At 39.4% G+C, this 15017-nt stretch overlaps 1 protein-coding gene across 1 annotated transcript; it reads right to left on the reverse strand.

Moving 5' to 3' along the window:
* Positions 1 to 245: 245 nt before the first annotated feature.
* On the reverse strand, positions 246 to 8399 carry LOC113276596 (DNA-directed RNA polymerases IV and V subunit 2-like). The gene is made up of 8 exons (XM_026526217.1): positions 8238 to 8399; positions 7536 to 8122; positions 6130 to 6342; positions 4200 to 5095; positions 3452 to 3746; positions 1999 to 2949; positions 1020 to 1291; positions 246 to 921 (listed from the first exon to the last, which is right to left on the reverse strand). Exons 1-8 carry the CDS (start codon positions 8260 to 8262, stop codon positions 417 to 419), a joined length of 3744 nt encoding a protein of 1247 aa, XP_026382002.1. The 5' UTR covers positions 8263 to 8399; the 3' UTR covers positions 246 to 416.
* Between the last annotated feature and the right edge of the window lie 6618 nt (positions 8400 to 15017).

Consider the following 15017-nt stretch of genomic DNA (forward strand, 5'->3'; position numbering starts at 1 on the left):
CGGAGGATCATTGGGCGAAACTTCGAAAGTAAACTCATCCGTACTGGCTTAACTCATATGTACCGGCTTCTACCTCCAATCTGGCTTAGGCCGATTGTTGCGGAGGATCATTAGCGTTTTGTTGCGGAAGATAAATAGCCTTTTTGAAAGCGTCGTTTATAAAAATAAAAATCCCACATACTGCCATGTTTTTTCTCGTGTACGTAATAAGTGAGCAGGAGGTACTAAAGCGAGTACATAAAAACTACAAAATAGAAGTTAATATAGAGTCTTCTATTACCAGAACCGAGTTTAGCGTATTACATATATCAACATCGCATAACCGAATTTCTACTGCTAAGTCAACATTTTCAGAAATCCATACATACAAATCCACAAAATATGCCAAGGAACAGATGAAAGGCCTTCACTCGAACTCAACAATGCTCAGTGCCAAACTTGACACATATTCCCATGCTAAAAAGCTCTTGACAAAGTAACTTAGCTCCATATGGTAGGCTCACCTTCACTATATTTTCTGCAGAGTCACAAAAGCGACAATAAGCACCCCTGAGCTTAGAATTACCCCCTTGAACAGATCGCTGTATCACATTCGCAATGTTGTCACATTTGTTGCAGACATGCATCTGTGAGAAATCACTAAGTGTGAAAAGACGCTCATGCAGGTTAGCAGAAGCACCATGGGCGAGAAGGCAATCTCTCTCCATCTCCCCAAACTTCACCCCACCAAAACGCTTCCTATCTGCTACAGGTTGACGAGTGAGAGGATGCACCGGACCCGTGTTCCTATATTTCACTTTATCTTCTGCCATGTGATTCAACCTCTGGTAAAATGTGGGCCCCATGAAGATCAAAGAACGCATCATTTCTCCGCTTTGGCCATTATAGACTCTCTCACTTCCCCATCTTGAGAACCCGGCCCTGCAACATGAAAATAAAAACACTTGTAAAGCAAGCAGACTGAATCATGCCGATAAATATATTCTTAACAAGTAAGATTGAGAGGACCAGGATATTACCTGTGCAACTGATTTGTTATCTCGTCGATAGAAGGAGTAGTGAAAGGGGTAGCATATCTAACTGAACCTCCACAAGCAATTCCTTTTCCTAAAGCTGCCTCAAGTAGCTGGCCAGGAGTTTGTCGAGTAGGAAAAGCATGTGGGTTGATCACAATATCTGGAACTATCCCTTGATGTGTGAATGGAAAATTCTCCTGAGATTCTAACAGACCAACCACTCCCTTTTGACCATGCATACTAGAGAACTTATCTCCAAGAATTGGTGATCGAATCTGCACTCAACAATTCAGTTTTAACAAATGCAGTTGGAAAATGATCCGACATAGCTACACAGGACTAAACTTGCAGTACACAAAGCACCAAACCCAGCAAGATAGGATTCATAAACTAGAAAGGAACTTTTTTCATGTCCTCCACAAACCTGAATTGAACACCTAAAGACAATCAAAAGATCTAGCATTCACGATTGGGTATTTATTAAGTTGTGTTGCTACTAATGGCTCCAGGAGTCATAAATACCATATGCTTCTCAATATGGTTCAAAAAGAATTTCAGTTGGTATTGGCCATCACTATCCTTGTAAGTTTACTTTTAATTTTACAGTGCTTGACTAACAAAATGAAAACAGAACACGACAATGACGAAAATACACATCCACAATCTACAGCCTAACCAAATCATATATCAACCAACGTTAGGTCGAAAGAATTACAGAAAAGGTTGGATTAAAGACAATTTCAGGAGCAGCAGATGATAAATCAAGATCTAGCAGCAGATATTACCCCAACTCAACCGAAAATGAGAAGAGCTACTTAACATACTTAATCCCATTGTATGTGAATTTGTATAAGGCAGGTAGGGCGCAAACAGGTAGTCTTTAATTATCTCAAACTGTGATTGACAAGGAATCCTATTTCTTGTAGTGTGAATAAAATCATAGTTCTCCAAAAACTAGCCAATATGGGAGAGAGGGATTCACCTGACGCAGAGAAACAACAGCAAAGTTCTGCCCCTCGTCATTCGCAGTCAACACTACTTTTTGTACTTTCCCTTTCTCCGTATGCTTCAACTTGATGCTATGATCTGTCCCAGATTCTGCACACCTACCTATGACAATATCTCCAGTTTGAAGGTTTGCACCAATGTAGGGAAACCCATCGTCATCCAAGCTGTCAACACGTCCAATTTTGCTTTGTGCTTTACCAAAATCAACTCTATCCTTTACTTTTAGCCTTTTCGCCTCGAATAACTCCATGTTGTCAACTTCAGCTTTGTAACTCCTAACGTGCTCTGTTCGAAACATTCCACGCTCTAAAGAAGCTTGATTCATCACCAAAGAATCTTCTTGGTTGTAACCATGATGAACATTTACTGCCACAATAGCATTCTGTCCATTAAAATACTCTGGCTTGGCGAGAACCCCATTTTGACCTTGAGGAAATGCTGGAAGTCCGAGACAATCTGAGATCATGGTCCTGAAAAGTGGTCTCTGTGGATAATAAAGCTGCTGTGACAGTGTGTCAACTCTAATATTGGGGTTTGTTGTCGAGTACCCAAGCGCCTGCTGGGAGTGCTTTTCAGATTGATAAAGGACCCTCCTAGCATGGTCATGGTTTGCAAACGGAATGATGCCACAGCTTAAACCCAACAGGAATGAAAGGTCAAGCTCACAGTGCGTATAATATAAAGGAGGCTGTTCTTTTTCTCCCAGAAAGAGATATTTGATGCCCCAGGCGGTTTGGCAGTCCTCTTCTTCTTCGACCCCTATCAGTTCTACAATTCCTTCATCCAGAAGAGATTGGAAACTGTAACCCCCTTTCACCAATTTGATCTTCTTTATATTCTCAACAATGAGAAGTGGTCTAAGGATTCTCCCAGCATCAGAAAATATACGAACTTCTCCATGCTTCCGATCCCATTTAATTTCCACCTGACGGCGAAACCACATGTGAAGAGAACGTTAAAAATAATAAATAAAATGAGCTGATTCATGACCAATGTGAACTGAGAATTCCTGTTGCTTGTACAAAATAAAATTGTGAACTGATAACTCATATAAGCATCACATTCCAGCGTACACTTAATGACAACTGACAACCACCCAGCAAAGGACGAAGCCGTAGTCTGTGACTCCGAGAATCGGATAGGAGCAAACAAGTGCCTGCTGCCTGATATAAGATATTCACGCCAGCATACACATATCCAGATAATGATAGACATCAAAAGTTACACTGCGATTACATTAAGAATTGTTCAAATTGGTCTCTATTTGCTTTGACCAGTAAAGTTAAGTTTTATTTAAGAAGGTAAAACGTAAGATTTTAAACAGCAACATGGGAAACTACGAAACCAAACTCTTCATCGTCTGATAACCACACAAAATAAAAAAGAGTGCCTATTTCCTGAAACCAATCGGAGATTTGATAGAGTACCTGTGGTGGGATTCTCTTGCTGCGACGACTGTGTTTTAGATCTGTCACAAATGAAAGCGAATCGTCACACACTCCAACCCAGTCTCCATTCACAAAGACTTTATCCTTTCCTTTCCATGAGGCAGAAAATGCGTCATCTACAAGCTTCTCCATTCCACAATCAAAAAGCTTATCCTTCAATGGCTCCATCAGATTTGTGGAGACAAGTCCAGTGATTGCCATATTCTTTACAAGCCCACATTTTTCCCCATCCGGAGTAGAAAGAAAACACAACTTTCCCCAGTGAGAAGGATTTCTGCGGTCAGTAAGATGGTTAATTTTAGATTACACATTATTTTGCACCTCAACTAAATAACTATACAGAAAGATATGGGACATTACACGTTATCATCCTCTATTGGTGATTACTAAAGTAAGACAATGTAATAACCAACATAAAGTAAGACTACGTAATATAACCAAACATATATAGATCCTCAAAACCTCAAATTACTAATCATGATGTTCACCTAATTATGTTATGAATTCATCTATCTATCTCAGGCTTCAGAATACACAAGAACTTATGGTAGAAGAAGCTAAAGGCGAGAACTTGTTAAATATTTGGCATATCAGCAACTAAAAACGAGATATAAACCAGATACCACAAAAGAATGTATCACAAAAGACTTTCAGAAATACCACAACACATATTAGTAGCATAATACTTTCTTAAAATACAGAAACAGCTAGGCAAATTTTGACTTACGGGAATCTGGCATCTCCTCCCTTCCCCACATATCCGACCTGCTGACGTGTTTTTCTCAAATCAGATGCCATTTGCAGCGGATTTAAGCGTCTAAGGTTCGCAACAACACCAGCAATTTTTTCGCTTTTCTTAAATGGATGGGTCCAATGCCCAGTAGAAAAAGCTCTGCTGAGACCATTTGTGATAATCGAAGCATCAAGATAATAATCAATTGGCTTCATAGGACGGTCTCCATACAAATCTTTCTGCATATCTCTGGCCATCTTCCTCTTCGCATGATTGATATGTGCTCGCATCTCTCTTTCAAGTAATTCACCAGCTAAACCTAACCTTTTGTTACGAAAATCATCCCTATTTTCACATTTCCTTCTCCCCGTGTAACATAAAAAAAGATATTTTACCATATAACCAAGGAATACAGCCTTCTGTTTGGGGCCATTTAGATGAGGAAATAAATATTTACCGATGACCTCCTCAATCTCCTCTACAGGTGGAAATTTTGTGTTTTTAATCTGCCCATCCATATACTTGAGGGCTTCACGCTCTTTACTGAAAGCTTGACATGCCTTTTCAGCATTATTGATAGTGGCAAGGAGAATGTTTACGGTGCGAGCGTCGCTAATATCAACCTCAATCGTATCCACAATTTCTTTATCACTGGACATTCCAAGTGCAAAAAAGACAATCCAAAGAGGAATCTTGCAACTCATGAAGTGCATGGTAAGGACTTTCCCGCCATGAAAATATTGGTCCTCGCCAGTTGGTGCATCATCTATTTCAATTTTAACCCTTCGCCTCTTATTCACTTCAGAGTCAGATCTATATTGAACCAGCCAGGTTGGACTTTGATAAACCCATAGTCTATTCAAGCATAATTGTTCTTGAGCGATAAATGCCTGTGATACCCATTAAAGAAATTGCATAAGTCAATAGGGAAATAGGTTTGATGCATTAGGTCTATTAACTTCTAAGAATAAAGATCACATAATAGTTCACAAGCCTCTTCAACATTCAAGGAAGTAATCACAAACATCACAAGATTTAGAAGCAACAACAGAGGGTAGGCATCAACATTTAACACCCCGAGGAATCATTTAAATCGTCTTGAACTGAAACAACATTGCCTATTTGGTTACCATGTTCTACGATAGACAAATATTTTTTATTGCATTCTGAGGACCCAGAATAGACCTGAAAAAGTAATATGTTACAGTCTGGTAGAGGGAGAAAAATACATCTGAAGATCCAGTTTAGGAGTCAGGACCACTACCCTGATTCATAAAAGGTTACATGTACTAAATTTTCTCGGAATCTTGTGGAAGAACTGTGATACATGATGAATGCCAACACTTTATCAACTTGTGGTACACTGACGAACAGAGTAAACTGAGAAGAAAAAAAAGGACAACTAAATGAACAGGGATTTCATGAAGCAGCAACCTTAATATGCTAGCATACAATCAAACTGGACACGTAATTTTCTTCAAAAAATTCCTTGGGGACTAAGTAACAGGATAAAAGAACTAAAGGAAATCATGAAGTTTAGTTTATCAAGTGCATTCTCAGTTTCCTTGATAAAGGGGGGAAAAAAAAGCACTCGTCTATTTTCAGACATGTTATATCACTACCAGGATTCAGGCTTTGTGATCTACAATTTACATAACAAAAAGTGTTAGAGAGACAGAGAGAGTACTGCACATCTAAACTAGATTACTGTTCATGTTCAGCAACTGAAAAGCCATGAAAGGCATACAAATGCGCCTTTTATAGACAAATCAGGTACCAACAACTTAGTGAGAAAACGTGAAACAGTGTTACATAAAGCCCGGAATCATTTGTATGAATAAAGATCCACTTATGTATTCTTGGTAGAGTGTGATATATCAGAGGAACATCATATGGTAGATAAACAGCATAACTACAAATTTACCTTTTCTGCACCCTTGACCACAAAATAACCTCCCTGATCGAAATCACAATCATTTTTGTCGAGGCCATTCAACCAACACATATTAGACTTGACCATCACCGGAATTCTACCAATTACAACATCCCTTTCGTCTTCACTGATGACTTGTTTTTGAACAGAATGTTCTTTACCGGATTTGAATTTATCAGTCTTCATAAGATTCTGCGTGTAAACCTGATGACAAAAGGTATATATAAATATCAGACAACCGATTTAAAACGACTGCGAAATAAGAAACAATGTGCTGACAGTAGAACATCAAGAGAATATAAGCATTCCCCGGTAGGACCAGGAATGCAATTTGATCTTCCAAACAAATGTCCACGAGGAAGTGAATGTATTAATTGATAAAAGTACTGATCTTTGGCTTGTCCATCCACATCGCCCAAAATGGCAAATGTGCCATATGGTTTTGTTTAAGAAGTAACACGTCAGCCAAGTAATGGTAGTCAAAAATCATATCTCCCACACCTGCTTATAGAGTAAGAGCACTAAAACATCTTGCAATTCAGTGTCAAAAATAAAAAATAAAAAATAAATCATATGATATAATTCTTCATAGAATGGAAACGTATGCCTAGCAAAGGTAATTGCAAGATTTAGATTAACATGATTAGGTGGAGAGATGCCTTGAGTATCGGAGGTCTCCCACCTGCGGTACAATAATGAATATAGACTTTCCAATCTGCTGCAGATTGTATATTTTTCACAACAGATAAAATAATTTTGCAAACAGACAGATTATTTAACAACTCGAAGATAAGAAAACCTTCGGTTAACTCTAATTCCGCCAGTATGTGACGGAATAATAGAAGCAACCAAAGGCTAATCCCACCCTGAAATACTTTCTTTTCTGTGAAGCTTGCTTCAGGCGTGGGCTAGTTGCGAACTCAATCTCAAACCCACCCATTACAAATACCCTCTTGGACCATTTGTAACAATATTTGCATTTAGCTCCTGCCCAAATATGGCCAAGCATCCATACTATTAGTCAACAGCATCTAATTACATTACTAAGATCTAAGAAACCAGTAGACATATAAATCAACTAGCCATGACTCATTAGCAGTAAGCCCATCAACTACAACACCTATATTAACGTAAGCCTGTACTTATTTGCATGTGCTACTGCGAAAGCAATTCAACATTCAAATCTAATAGAAGTAGTTATTCATTCAACATTCAGCATATTCGAGTAATTTGATATACTCCATCTCTATCTTCATTCAACATTCATCATGCATGGCTAAGATAGGTATCTCGAATGCATCTCGTAAACTCATTTACCAATCACCACCGGACCCAACAACAGATTCTACACAAATACCTTTTTCACAAAATGAAACACACAGTATGTATAGAAATACCTCCAGTTTAACGGAAACTTTCATTCTGGCCGAGTAAGTCATATTCTGAAGCCGTGCATGTCTAGGAAACAACTTCAAATACTTCTCCTTGTTATCATCTTTACTAAACTTCTCCCCAGTCCAAAACATGGGTTTATCCAACATCACTTTCCCGAAGAAAACATTAGCATATTTCCATTCCCCTTCACCCTTTTTTGATGGATCAAACCCAGGTTCAACAGTTATCATGGGAATAGAATCAAACAGCTTCTGGATGCCATGCTCCACGAACTGATTGTAAGACTCGATCTGATGATTAATCAGACCATATTCTTCGAAAAAAGATACAGAAATATCTTTACAAAACTTATTCAAAAACTCTTCACTCAAGTTAATTGGCTCTTGATCAGTGAATGTAGAAGTAGATGCTTTTTCCGAAACGCTTCCACCGTTAGATGTTTTGAAAGAAGAGAATACATCTATTTTTGTTGGTGAATGAAATAATGAATTTAGATCTACTTCCATTTCATCAACATTTGCTGGTTGTACTTGAGCTTCTTCGTTATTATCATCACTACTCCATAAAACTTCAACCATTCCTGTCAAATCTGCAAGGGAAAAAAAGGTATTAAGAACCCATCATAAACCCTAGAGAAAAACACACAAAATTGAAGCCATGGAAAAGCCCTAACCCTTGAAAATGAAACGAGGAGAGAAATGTACCTTTTGATTTTTCTTCGTCTGCCATTATTTGCTTAGGCAAACCCTAAACTTGGAAACCCTGATTTTGAAGAAATTGGGAAATCTGTAGTGGGAGTAAATAGACCGATCAAGAAGAGTACTATTACCGTCTGTCTACTGAGGGAGAGTGGACAGAGCAGAGCAAGGAAAATGAAGAGTAGACTGAGACGAGGAATCTCTGAAAAGGTATAGGTAGTTTAAGACGAAATTATCCTCAATAAATTGTAGAAATGACGCGGTCTGATTTGGATTGTTGTTGTGCCATCTGTAATGCGTGTTGGGGTTTGTGTAAGGGTTTGGTACGAGGCTGCACAGGAACCGAACCAAAATCGAAGAACCGGATCAGAACCGATGAAAAAAGACCGGTACTGAACCGGAACAGACTAAGGAGATACAGGGAACGGTTTTCATTTTCAGAAGTACAAGTACCGGTTCTACTATGATTCCCGGCAGAATCGGTATCCAAAGAACCGATCAATACTAACTGTTGATAATATTTATGAAAATTAATCTGGGTTGTTAGATTTTAAGTTAAGAGTAAATATCTGTTTCACCCACTTCATCTCTTTTCCTTCTATCTTCTTCGTCATAAACCACCGCCTTATTCTTCTCCACAGAATGGATACCACCACCATTAATCCTTAATAATCAAACATCAATTCTTCCACCACCGAGTCCACCATCAACCAAACCAAGAGAGAATTGTTTAGTACCAGACCCAGTATCTCCCAAGAAGCACGATTGAATGGGTCATTACTTGGACTTCGATATGAACCAGCAAGTGGTAATTCATCACCTGATGTAAAACGTTTCTATAAATTTCAATTACTGACTTGCTTCTCTTGAATATTCAATGAACAACAAGTCAAGGTAAACATTATTCATCTGATTTAGGGTTTGTTCAATTAATTGCATGTCTATTTAAAATTTTCAATTGATGTTAGATCTATGATCACTTCTTCTTCTTCACCATCTCTAATCGCATATTAGGGTTTGTGATTCTATTTCTGGGATATTTGGGGTTTGTTGATGCTGGCTTGTTGCTGCAATGGAAGAATGATGTTGTTGTTTATGGAATTGAAGGGTTTGGCTACGAATTTGAAGTCAACAAGGAAATACAGGTTGGGTTGTGTGTGTGAAATTGAAATTTGATTCAGGTGGAGAAGGATTTGTGGTATTCATGAGATGAGGATAGATGAGTTTTTGCTGTAATGGATTGATTAATTACTGTAATGGATTTTGTTATCTCATGATTGTTGAATACGCATAAAAGTGTGAATTCATTTCATTGTGATTCAATACTTGATCAAAATTATCTCTTAAATTGATTAATCATTGTAATGGGATTTGGAATTTTGGACATTTTTTTAGTGAGTTTAGAAACATAACCGTAGTGGGTAAAAACTCGGTACCGACTTGTACCGGACCGGTATTACAAGTACAGGTACAAGTCCAGGTACAGGTACCGGTCCTCAAAATGAGATACCGGTCAACTCCAGGTACCGGGTTCATAAGAAACCCAGACTGTACGGTCCCATGTGAAGCCCTAGGTACGACAACATTGAATCCCGTACAAGACCAGGAAACAACAATTTTGTGTCCGAGTTGCGGGTCCCGCTGGTTGTAATTGGCGCGGAGCCAAATAGGGCGCCATTGCTCTACATTGGCGTAAGATAACTTACCGTTTAGTCCACTAAATCCGATCCGGGCTAATGGCTAGTCCAGCGAAAACGTATTTACTCGCTAGTCCAAAAAAGTTTTGAAAATAGTAAAATTACTCTACTAACCCTAACATATAATACTATGTATGCTTTTTTTTGAAAGAGTAGTAACTTTTATTAGATAGAAACTTCTTTGGGGTACGAACACCCCATTGAATCATTTGTTACAATTACATTGAGGAAGTATGGGCATGTATTATCCCAAATAAAAGACTGTGTGTTACCTCCCGGTTGTAGTTGTTGCTGGTCGATAGCATAGTTTTCCAACTTATCTGCAACTCGGTTTGCCTCCCTGTAGTTATGTGTGAGTTTGAATTCTCCAATTTGTCGCAGATGTTGGTTTATTTCTCTGATCATATTACTAATGATCCAAGGTGTGTCGGTGTTTCCATGTTGGATTAATTGCATCAAGGCAGTTGAGTCTACTTCAAACCAAACTCGGTTCCAGCCATGTGCCATTGCCGTGGAAGAAGCAAGATGTAGTGCCCAAGTTTCCGCTAGCAGAAGACAAATCCAAGTTTCCCCAGCCCTGTTCAAAGTTGTTTGGTGTTTGGAATCTCTTTGTTAGTTGTACCTGAGTGTGCCTGGTAGGTTGTCTCTGTTTCCAGCATTGCACATACTACCCGTTTCTTCCGTTGTCTGACAAATGATATTTGGAATTGGGTGTGCTGCCAGTTGCAGTTGGTTATATGGGTTGGGTGATATACTATTTGAGTTAGTATTGATGTGAACACCCAGTAAATCCCAAGTTTGTTTTGCCTGAGAGCATTCAAAGAGGTAGTGTTGCCATGTTTCTGTGTTGGTGGTGCATGCCGGACAGTTGTTGGAGCCAATGATGTGTCTTATATGAAGTGCTTCGAAAGTTGGTAACCCATTGTGACTGACTTTCCACAAGAAAATTCTAATTTTTGGTGGGCAGTCTGCTTTCCATATTTTGCGAGTCAACCTGCATGATAGCTGGGAAGTTGACGAATTTTGACTTGCCAGTGTGAAAGAGGGATGGCTCATCAACACATCATATCCACTCTTAGCTGTGTAGTTTCTTGTTTTAGAGTGCGGCCAAACCGGTTTAACCTGAGTCGCCGGATTGGGCAAATGGATGCTCCTCACCACATTTGCTATTGTTGGACTAAATTTTTGCTTGAGAGCATCATAGTTCCAAGTAGATGTATATGGAGTAATGAGAGAACTGACCAAATTGTTACCCGAGCTGCCCAGATTGGGGATCTGTGCATACTTTGGTATCCAGATATCTTTGATTTTGGTTGAATTCCCATCTCCAATCTGCATTCCACTATTCTCCTGCACAAACAGAGCAACTTTGTAGATATTTTTCCAGTTAGCGCTTGCCGATTCTGGTGGCTTTGGCATGACCGGGAAAATAGCCTTTCCATCCAAATACTTAGTCGAGTACAAGGTGTTGCAGATTGTTATTGGCTGGGTATGTAACTGCCAAAATCGTTTCCCTAGTAAGGCATAATTGTGATTCCTGCTATGTCTGATACCCAGACCCCCTTGCGTCACCAACAAGTTCGCTTTATCCCATCCAAATGTGTGTAATTTCCTAGTATTATTATCATGTCCCCAAAAGAAATTTCGGGCAATCTGATCCATTTTCTGATGTACATTGACTGGCATCAGTTGTTTTTGCATGATGTGGTTCGCCGTTGGGATTAAAGACGTGTTGATGAATACTCTACGTCCAGCTTGGTTTACACATTTAGAAATCCATCCTCTACTTTTCCTTTCAAGTCTATGCAGTAGTTCCGTGAACATCCTTGATGAATTTCTCCCTTGCTTAAACTGGTTGCCTAGATATGTAGGTGGGTTGGGAGTTATTGTGATGTTGAAACTGCTGGCTAGCCAGTCCTTGGCTTCTTGCGGGAAGTTGGGATGATGGATGAGAGTTGACTTTTGTTTATTAATTGTTTGGCCTGCCGAAGTAGAGTACGAGTGAAGTAGACTGTTGAGGTTGTCACAGGTAGATTGATCCGCTGCACATGTTAGAAGCAGATCGTCTGCATACATCAAATGTAATATGGGCGGTGCAGCTGATGAGATTTTTAAACCTTTCACTTTCCCCTGTGATTCCAGACGTGCAAGATTGGATGAAAGAATTTCTGCACATAAGATGAAGATGTATGGAGACATAAGATCGCCCTGCCGAAGTCCTCTCTTTGGTTGAATATTTCCACGTGGGATGCCATTAACTTTCACAGAATATGTAATTGAGGATATGCATAACATGATAAACTCAATAAACTTATTCGGGAATCCTAGGATAATCAAAGATTGTCTCACAAATCCCCAGTCAATGCTATCATAATCCTTCTTGATGTACAACTTTAGAGTAATTTTTGGTTTTTGGGTTGGTGGGGAGCTTCTAATATGGTGGAAGATTTCTGTTGCAATAACAATGTTGTCATGTATTGCTCTGTTAGGGATAAAGGCGCTCTGGAATGGGCTTACTAAGAATTGAAGTAATGGTCTCAATATATTCACCAGTAACTTGGATATAATTTTATATACCATATTGCATAGACCAATTGGTCTAAAATGATTTGGATTGGTTGGGTTTTCAGTTTTGGGTACGAGAGTAATATTTGTATGGTTGAAAGGGTTTTCTAGTTCCACCTTGTCAAAGAAATTTTGTACTAGGGAAATTATTTTTTATTTTGTAGTATCCCAATAAACCTTAAAAAACTTACTTGGGTAACCATCTGGCCCCGCTGCCTTTTCGGATCCAATACTGGTGAACGCTTGTTGGATTTCCAATGTTGTTGGTTGCCTTATTAGCTCACTACATTGAGTTGATGTCAATCTGGGGTGCATCCAATTGAACAATTCCATGTCGATAAAAGTCGGTGGTGTTGTGTATTGTTGTTCAAAATGTCTCACCAACAATGTCGCGATCATTTCTTGATTGTCCACCCAAATATTGTGTTCATCTTGGAGCCTGTGAATGTGATTTATTCTTCTATGGATGGTCACTTTCGTGTGGAAAAAGGTGGTATTGAGATCACCGTACTTCAACCATTCAATTCTCAAACGTTGTTTCCAATAGGCCTCATAGCAATGTTGTAACATCATATGAGAATTCCGCGTGTCTTGCTCATGTTGTATCCAGAAGATCAGTTCTCTCCATGTCGTTGTAGCATATTTTGATTGTGCTAATTGAATCTGGAATTATGCCTCCTTAATTAAAGTAGGAAGATGGCCAGACGTTTGTTTATGCCATGCTTGTAATGTTGTTGCTGTATTCATCACCTTGAGCTTTAGATTACGATCCACTTCCACGTCTTCACCCTGTTTCCATGCCTCAATAACTATCTCCTTCATTTGTGAGTGTAAAAACCATAAGTGTTCCATTCTAAAATTGTTTCTTGTGGTTGTTGATAAAGCTTTATGTTGGAGTAGTAGCGGTGCATAATCCGATCATATGTGTGGCACATGTCTGATCAGAGAATGTGGATATAAGTCTAGCCATTGTTGGTTAACTAATCCTCTATCCAACCTTTCCATGATGAAGCTTTCATCTGTGTGCTTATTTGTCCACGTATAGGGGTCTCAATGAAATCCCATATCAATGAGGCCATTGGAATTGATAAACTGGTTGAAGTAATTTGTTTGATTGTTAGTTACCGATCTTCCACCTTTTTTTTCCTGTTGAGACAACACTTCATTGAAGTCACCTAAGAGCAGCCACGATAATGTTGGTGTTGTGATGAGTTGGCCGAAATTTTTCCAGAAATTTCATCTTGCAGTTGGTTGGGGCGGTGCATACATTCCAGTGAAAAACCAAGGTTGTTGAGATTGTGATTGAAGAGGTACAATGTAGGCATGGACAAGATTTTTATTAGCTACTAGCACTTGGATATTAAGGTGGGATGTCCACATCAAGCAGAGGCCACCTTTATGTCCATTACAACGAAGGGAAAATACATTATGAAAACCTAACAAACATTGCAAACTAGTTATGTAAACATCTGTTGAAACTGTTTCAGACAATAAAAAACAAATCTGGTTTGAATCTGCGTGTATACTCACGCAGTCTTGACACTGTCAGGGGATTGTGTGCACCCTGACAGTTCCACGCCAAGCAACTCATTCCGTTTGCGAATGCTGGCCAAAGCCAACATCTCGCGAAACAGTGGACGAAGCTGGTGGTGCAATCTCATCGTCAACAGAAAGATGTCAAGATGGTTTTGTCGATTGACGAATTCCGGTGAAGCTGTTATTATCAGTGGAGGAAGAACCCAACCTTGTAAAGTGGCGTAGATGTGCTGACGGGAGAATTGGTGCCATATGAGCTGAGTTTTGTGCTCGGACTTATCTCGGTTTCCTAACTATTTGTGTTGGTACTTTAAACGAAGGAGTACTGACTTTTGAAGTTTGTTGCTCAAGATCTGCGATGGAAGCATACTTTCTGAGCTTTGGAGGAGGTGGTTGTGCTGCATAATCCGGAGTATTCGGTAGTTGTAGATGTTCAGGAAGTTTCTTTGGTGGTCGAACTGTTATTCGTTTGTATGTGTGCATTAGTTTAAGCTGGTGATGTTGCTCCTCCGGTGTCAGGTTGTGTGTAACCACCACTTCTGATTTGCCATCAACATTATGAACCAAGAGAGTCACTTTCGCATCCCTGCGTTGCAAAACATTAGTTAGGGTCTTTGTATAGCCAGGTGTAAAAAAGGTTCTGAGTCTTGCCATTCCCGATTCAGATTTCGGGCATGGATTCTGGTTAATGGGTATTGTATCTTTCTTGGGCTCCTCCCCTCCAAGTTTGGGATGTGAATCAACTTGATGGGATTTATCTTTCCCGTTCTCCATGTCCTTAGCACGTGTACTTTCCTGGTTGAAGTGTTCTGATATGTATGATGTGAAGCTGACTGTACCCTGAGTTGTAACCTGTGATGTGTCACCATGTGCCCCCCTTCTTTGTGCTTTATTGCGACATTCCTGACATGCGCCGTCTCTGGTGTTGCAGCTTTGTCAGTGGCACATTCTTTATTCCTCTGCATCGTTGGTTGTTCAAACTGGCTTG

This window comes from Papaver somniferum, chromosome 4 (genome assembly GCF_003573695.1).
Source record: "Papaver somniferum cultivar HN1 chromosome 4, ASM357369v1, whole genome shotgun sequence".
Classification (NCBI taxonomy): Eukaryota; Viridiplantae; Streptophyta; class Magnoliopsida; order Ranunculales; family Papaveraceae; genus Papaver; species Papaver somniferum.

Excerpts from the sequence above, each read along its gene's own strand:
- LOC113276596 (XM_026526217.1), bottom strand. The coding sequence starts at position 8,262 with ATGGCAGACGAAGAAAAATCAAAAG. Across the intron at positions 8,123-8,237 it reads AGACGAAGAAAAATCAAAAG|ATTTGACAGGAATGGTTGAA; the intron begins GTACATTTCTCT and ends TTTCCCTTGCAG. Across the intron at positions 2,950-3,451 it reads GCAAGAGAATCCCACCACAG|GTGGAAATTAAATGGGATCG; the intron begins GTACTCTATCAA and ends TTTCGCCGTCAG.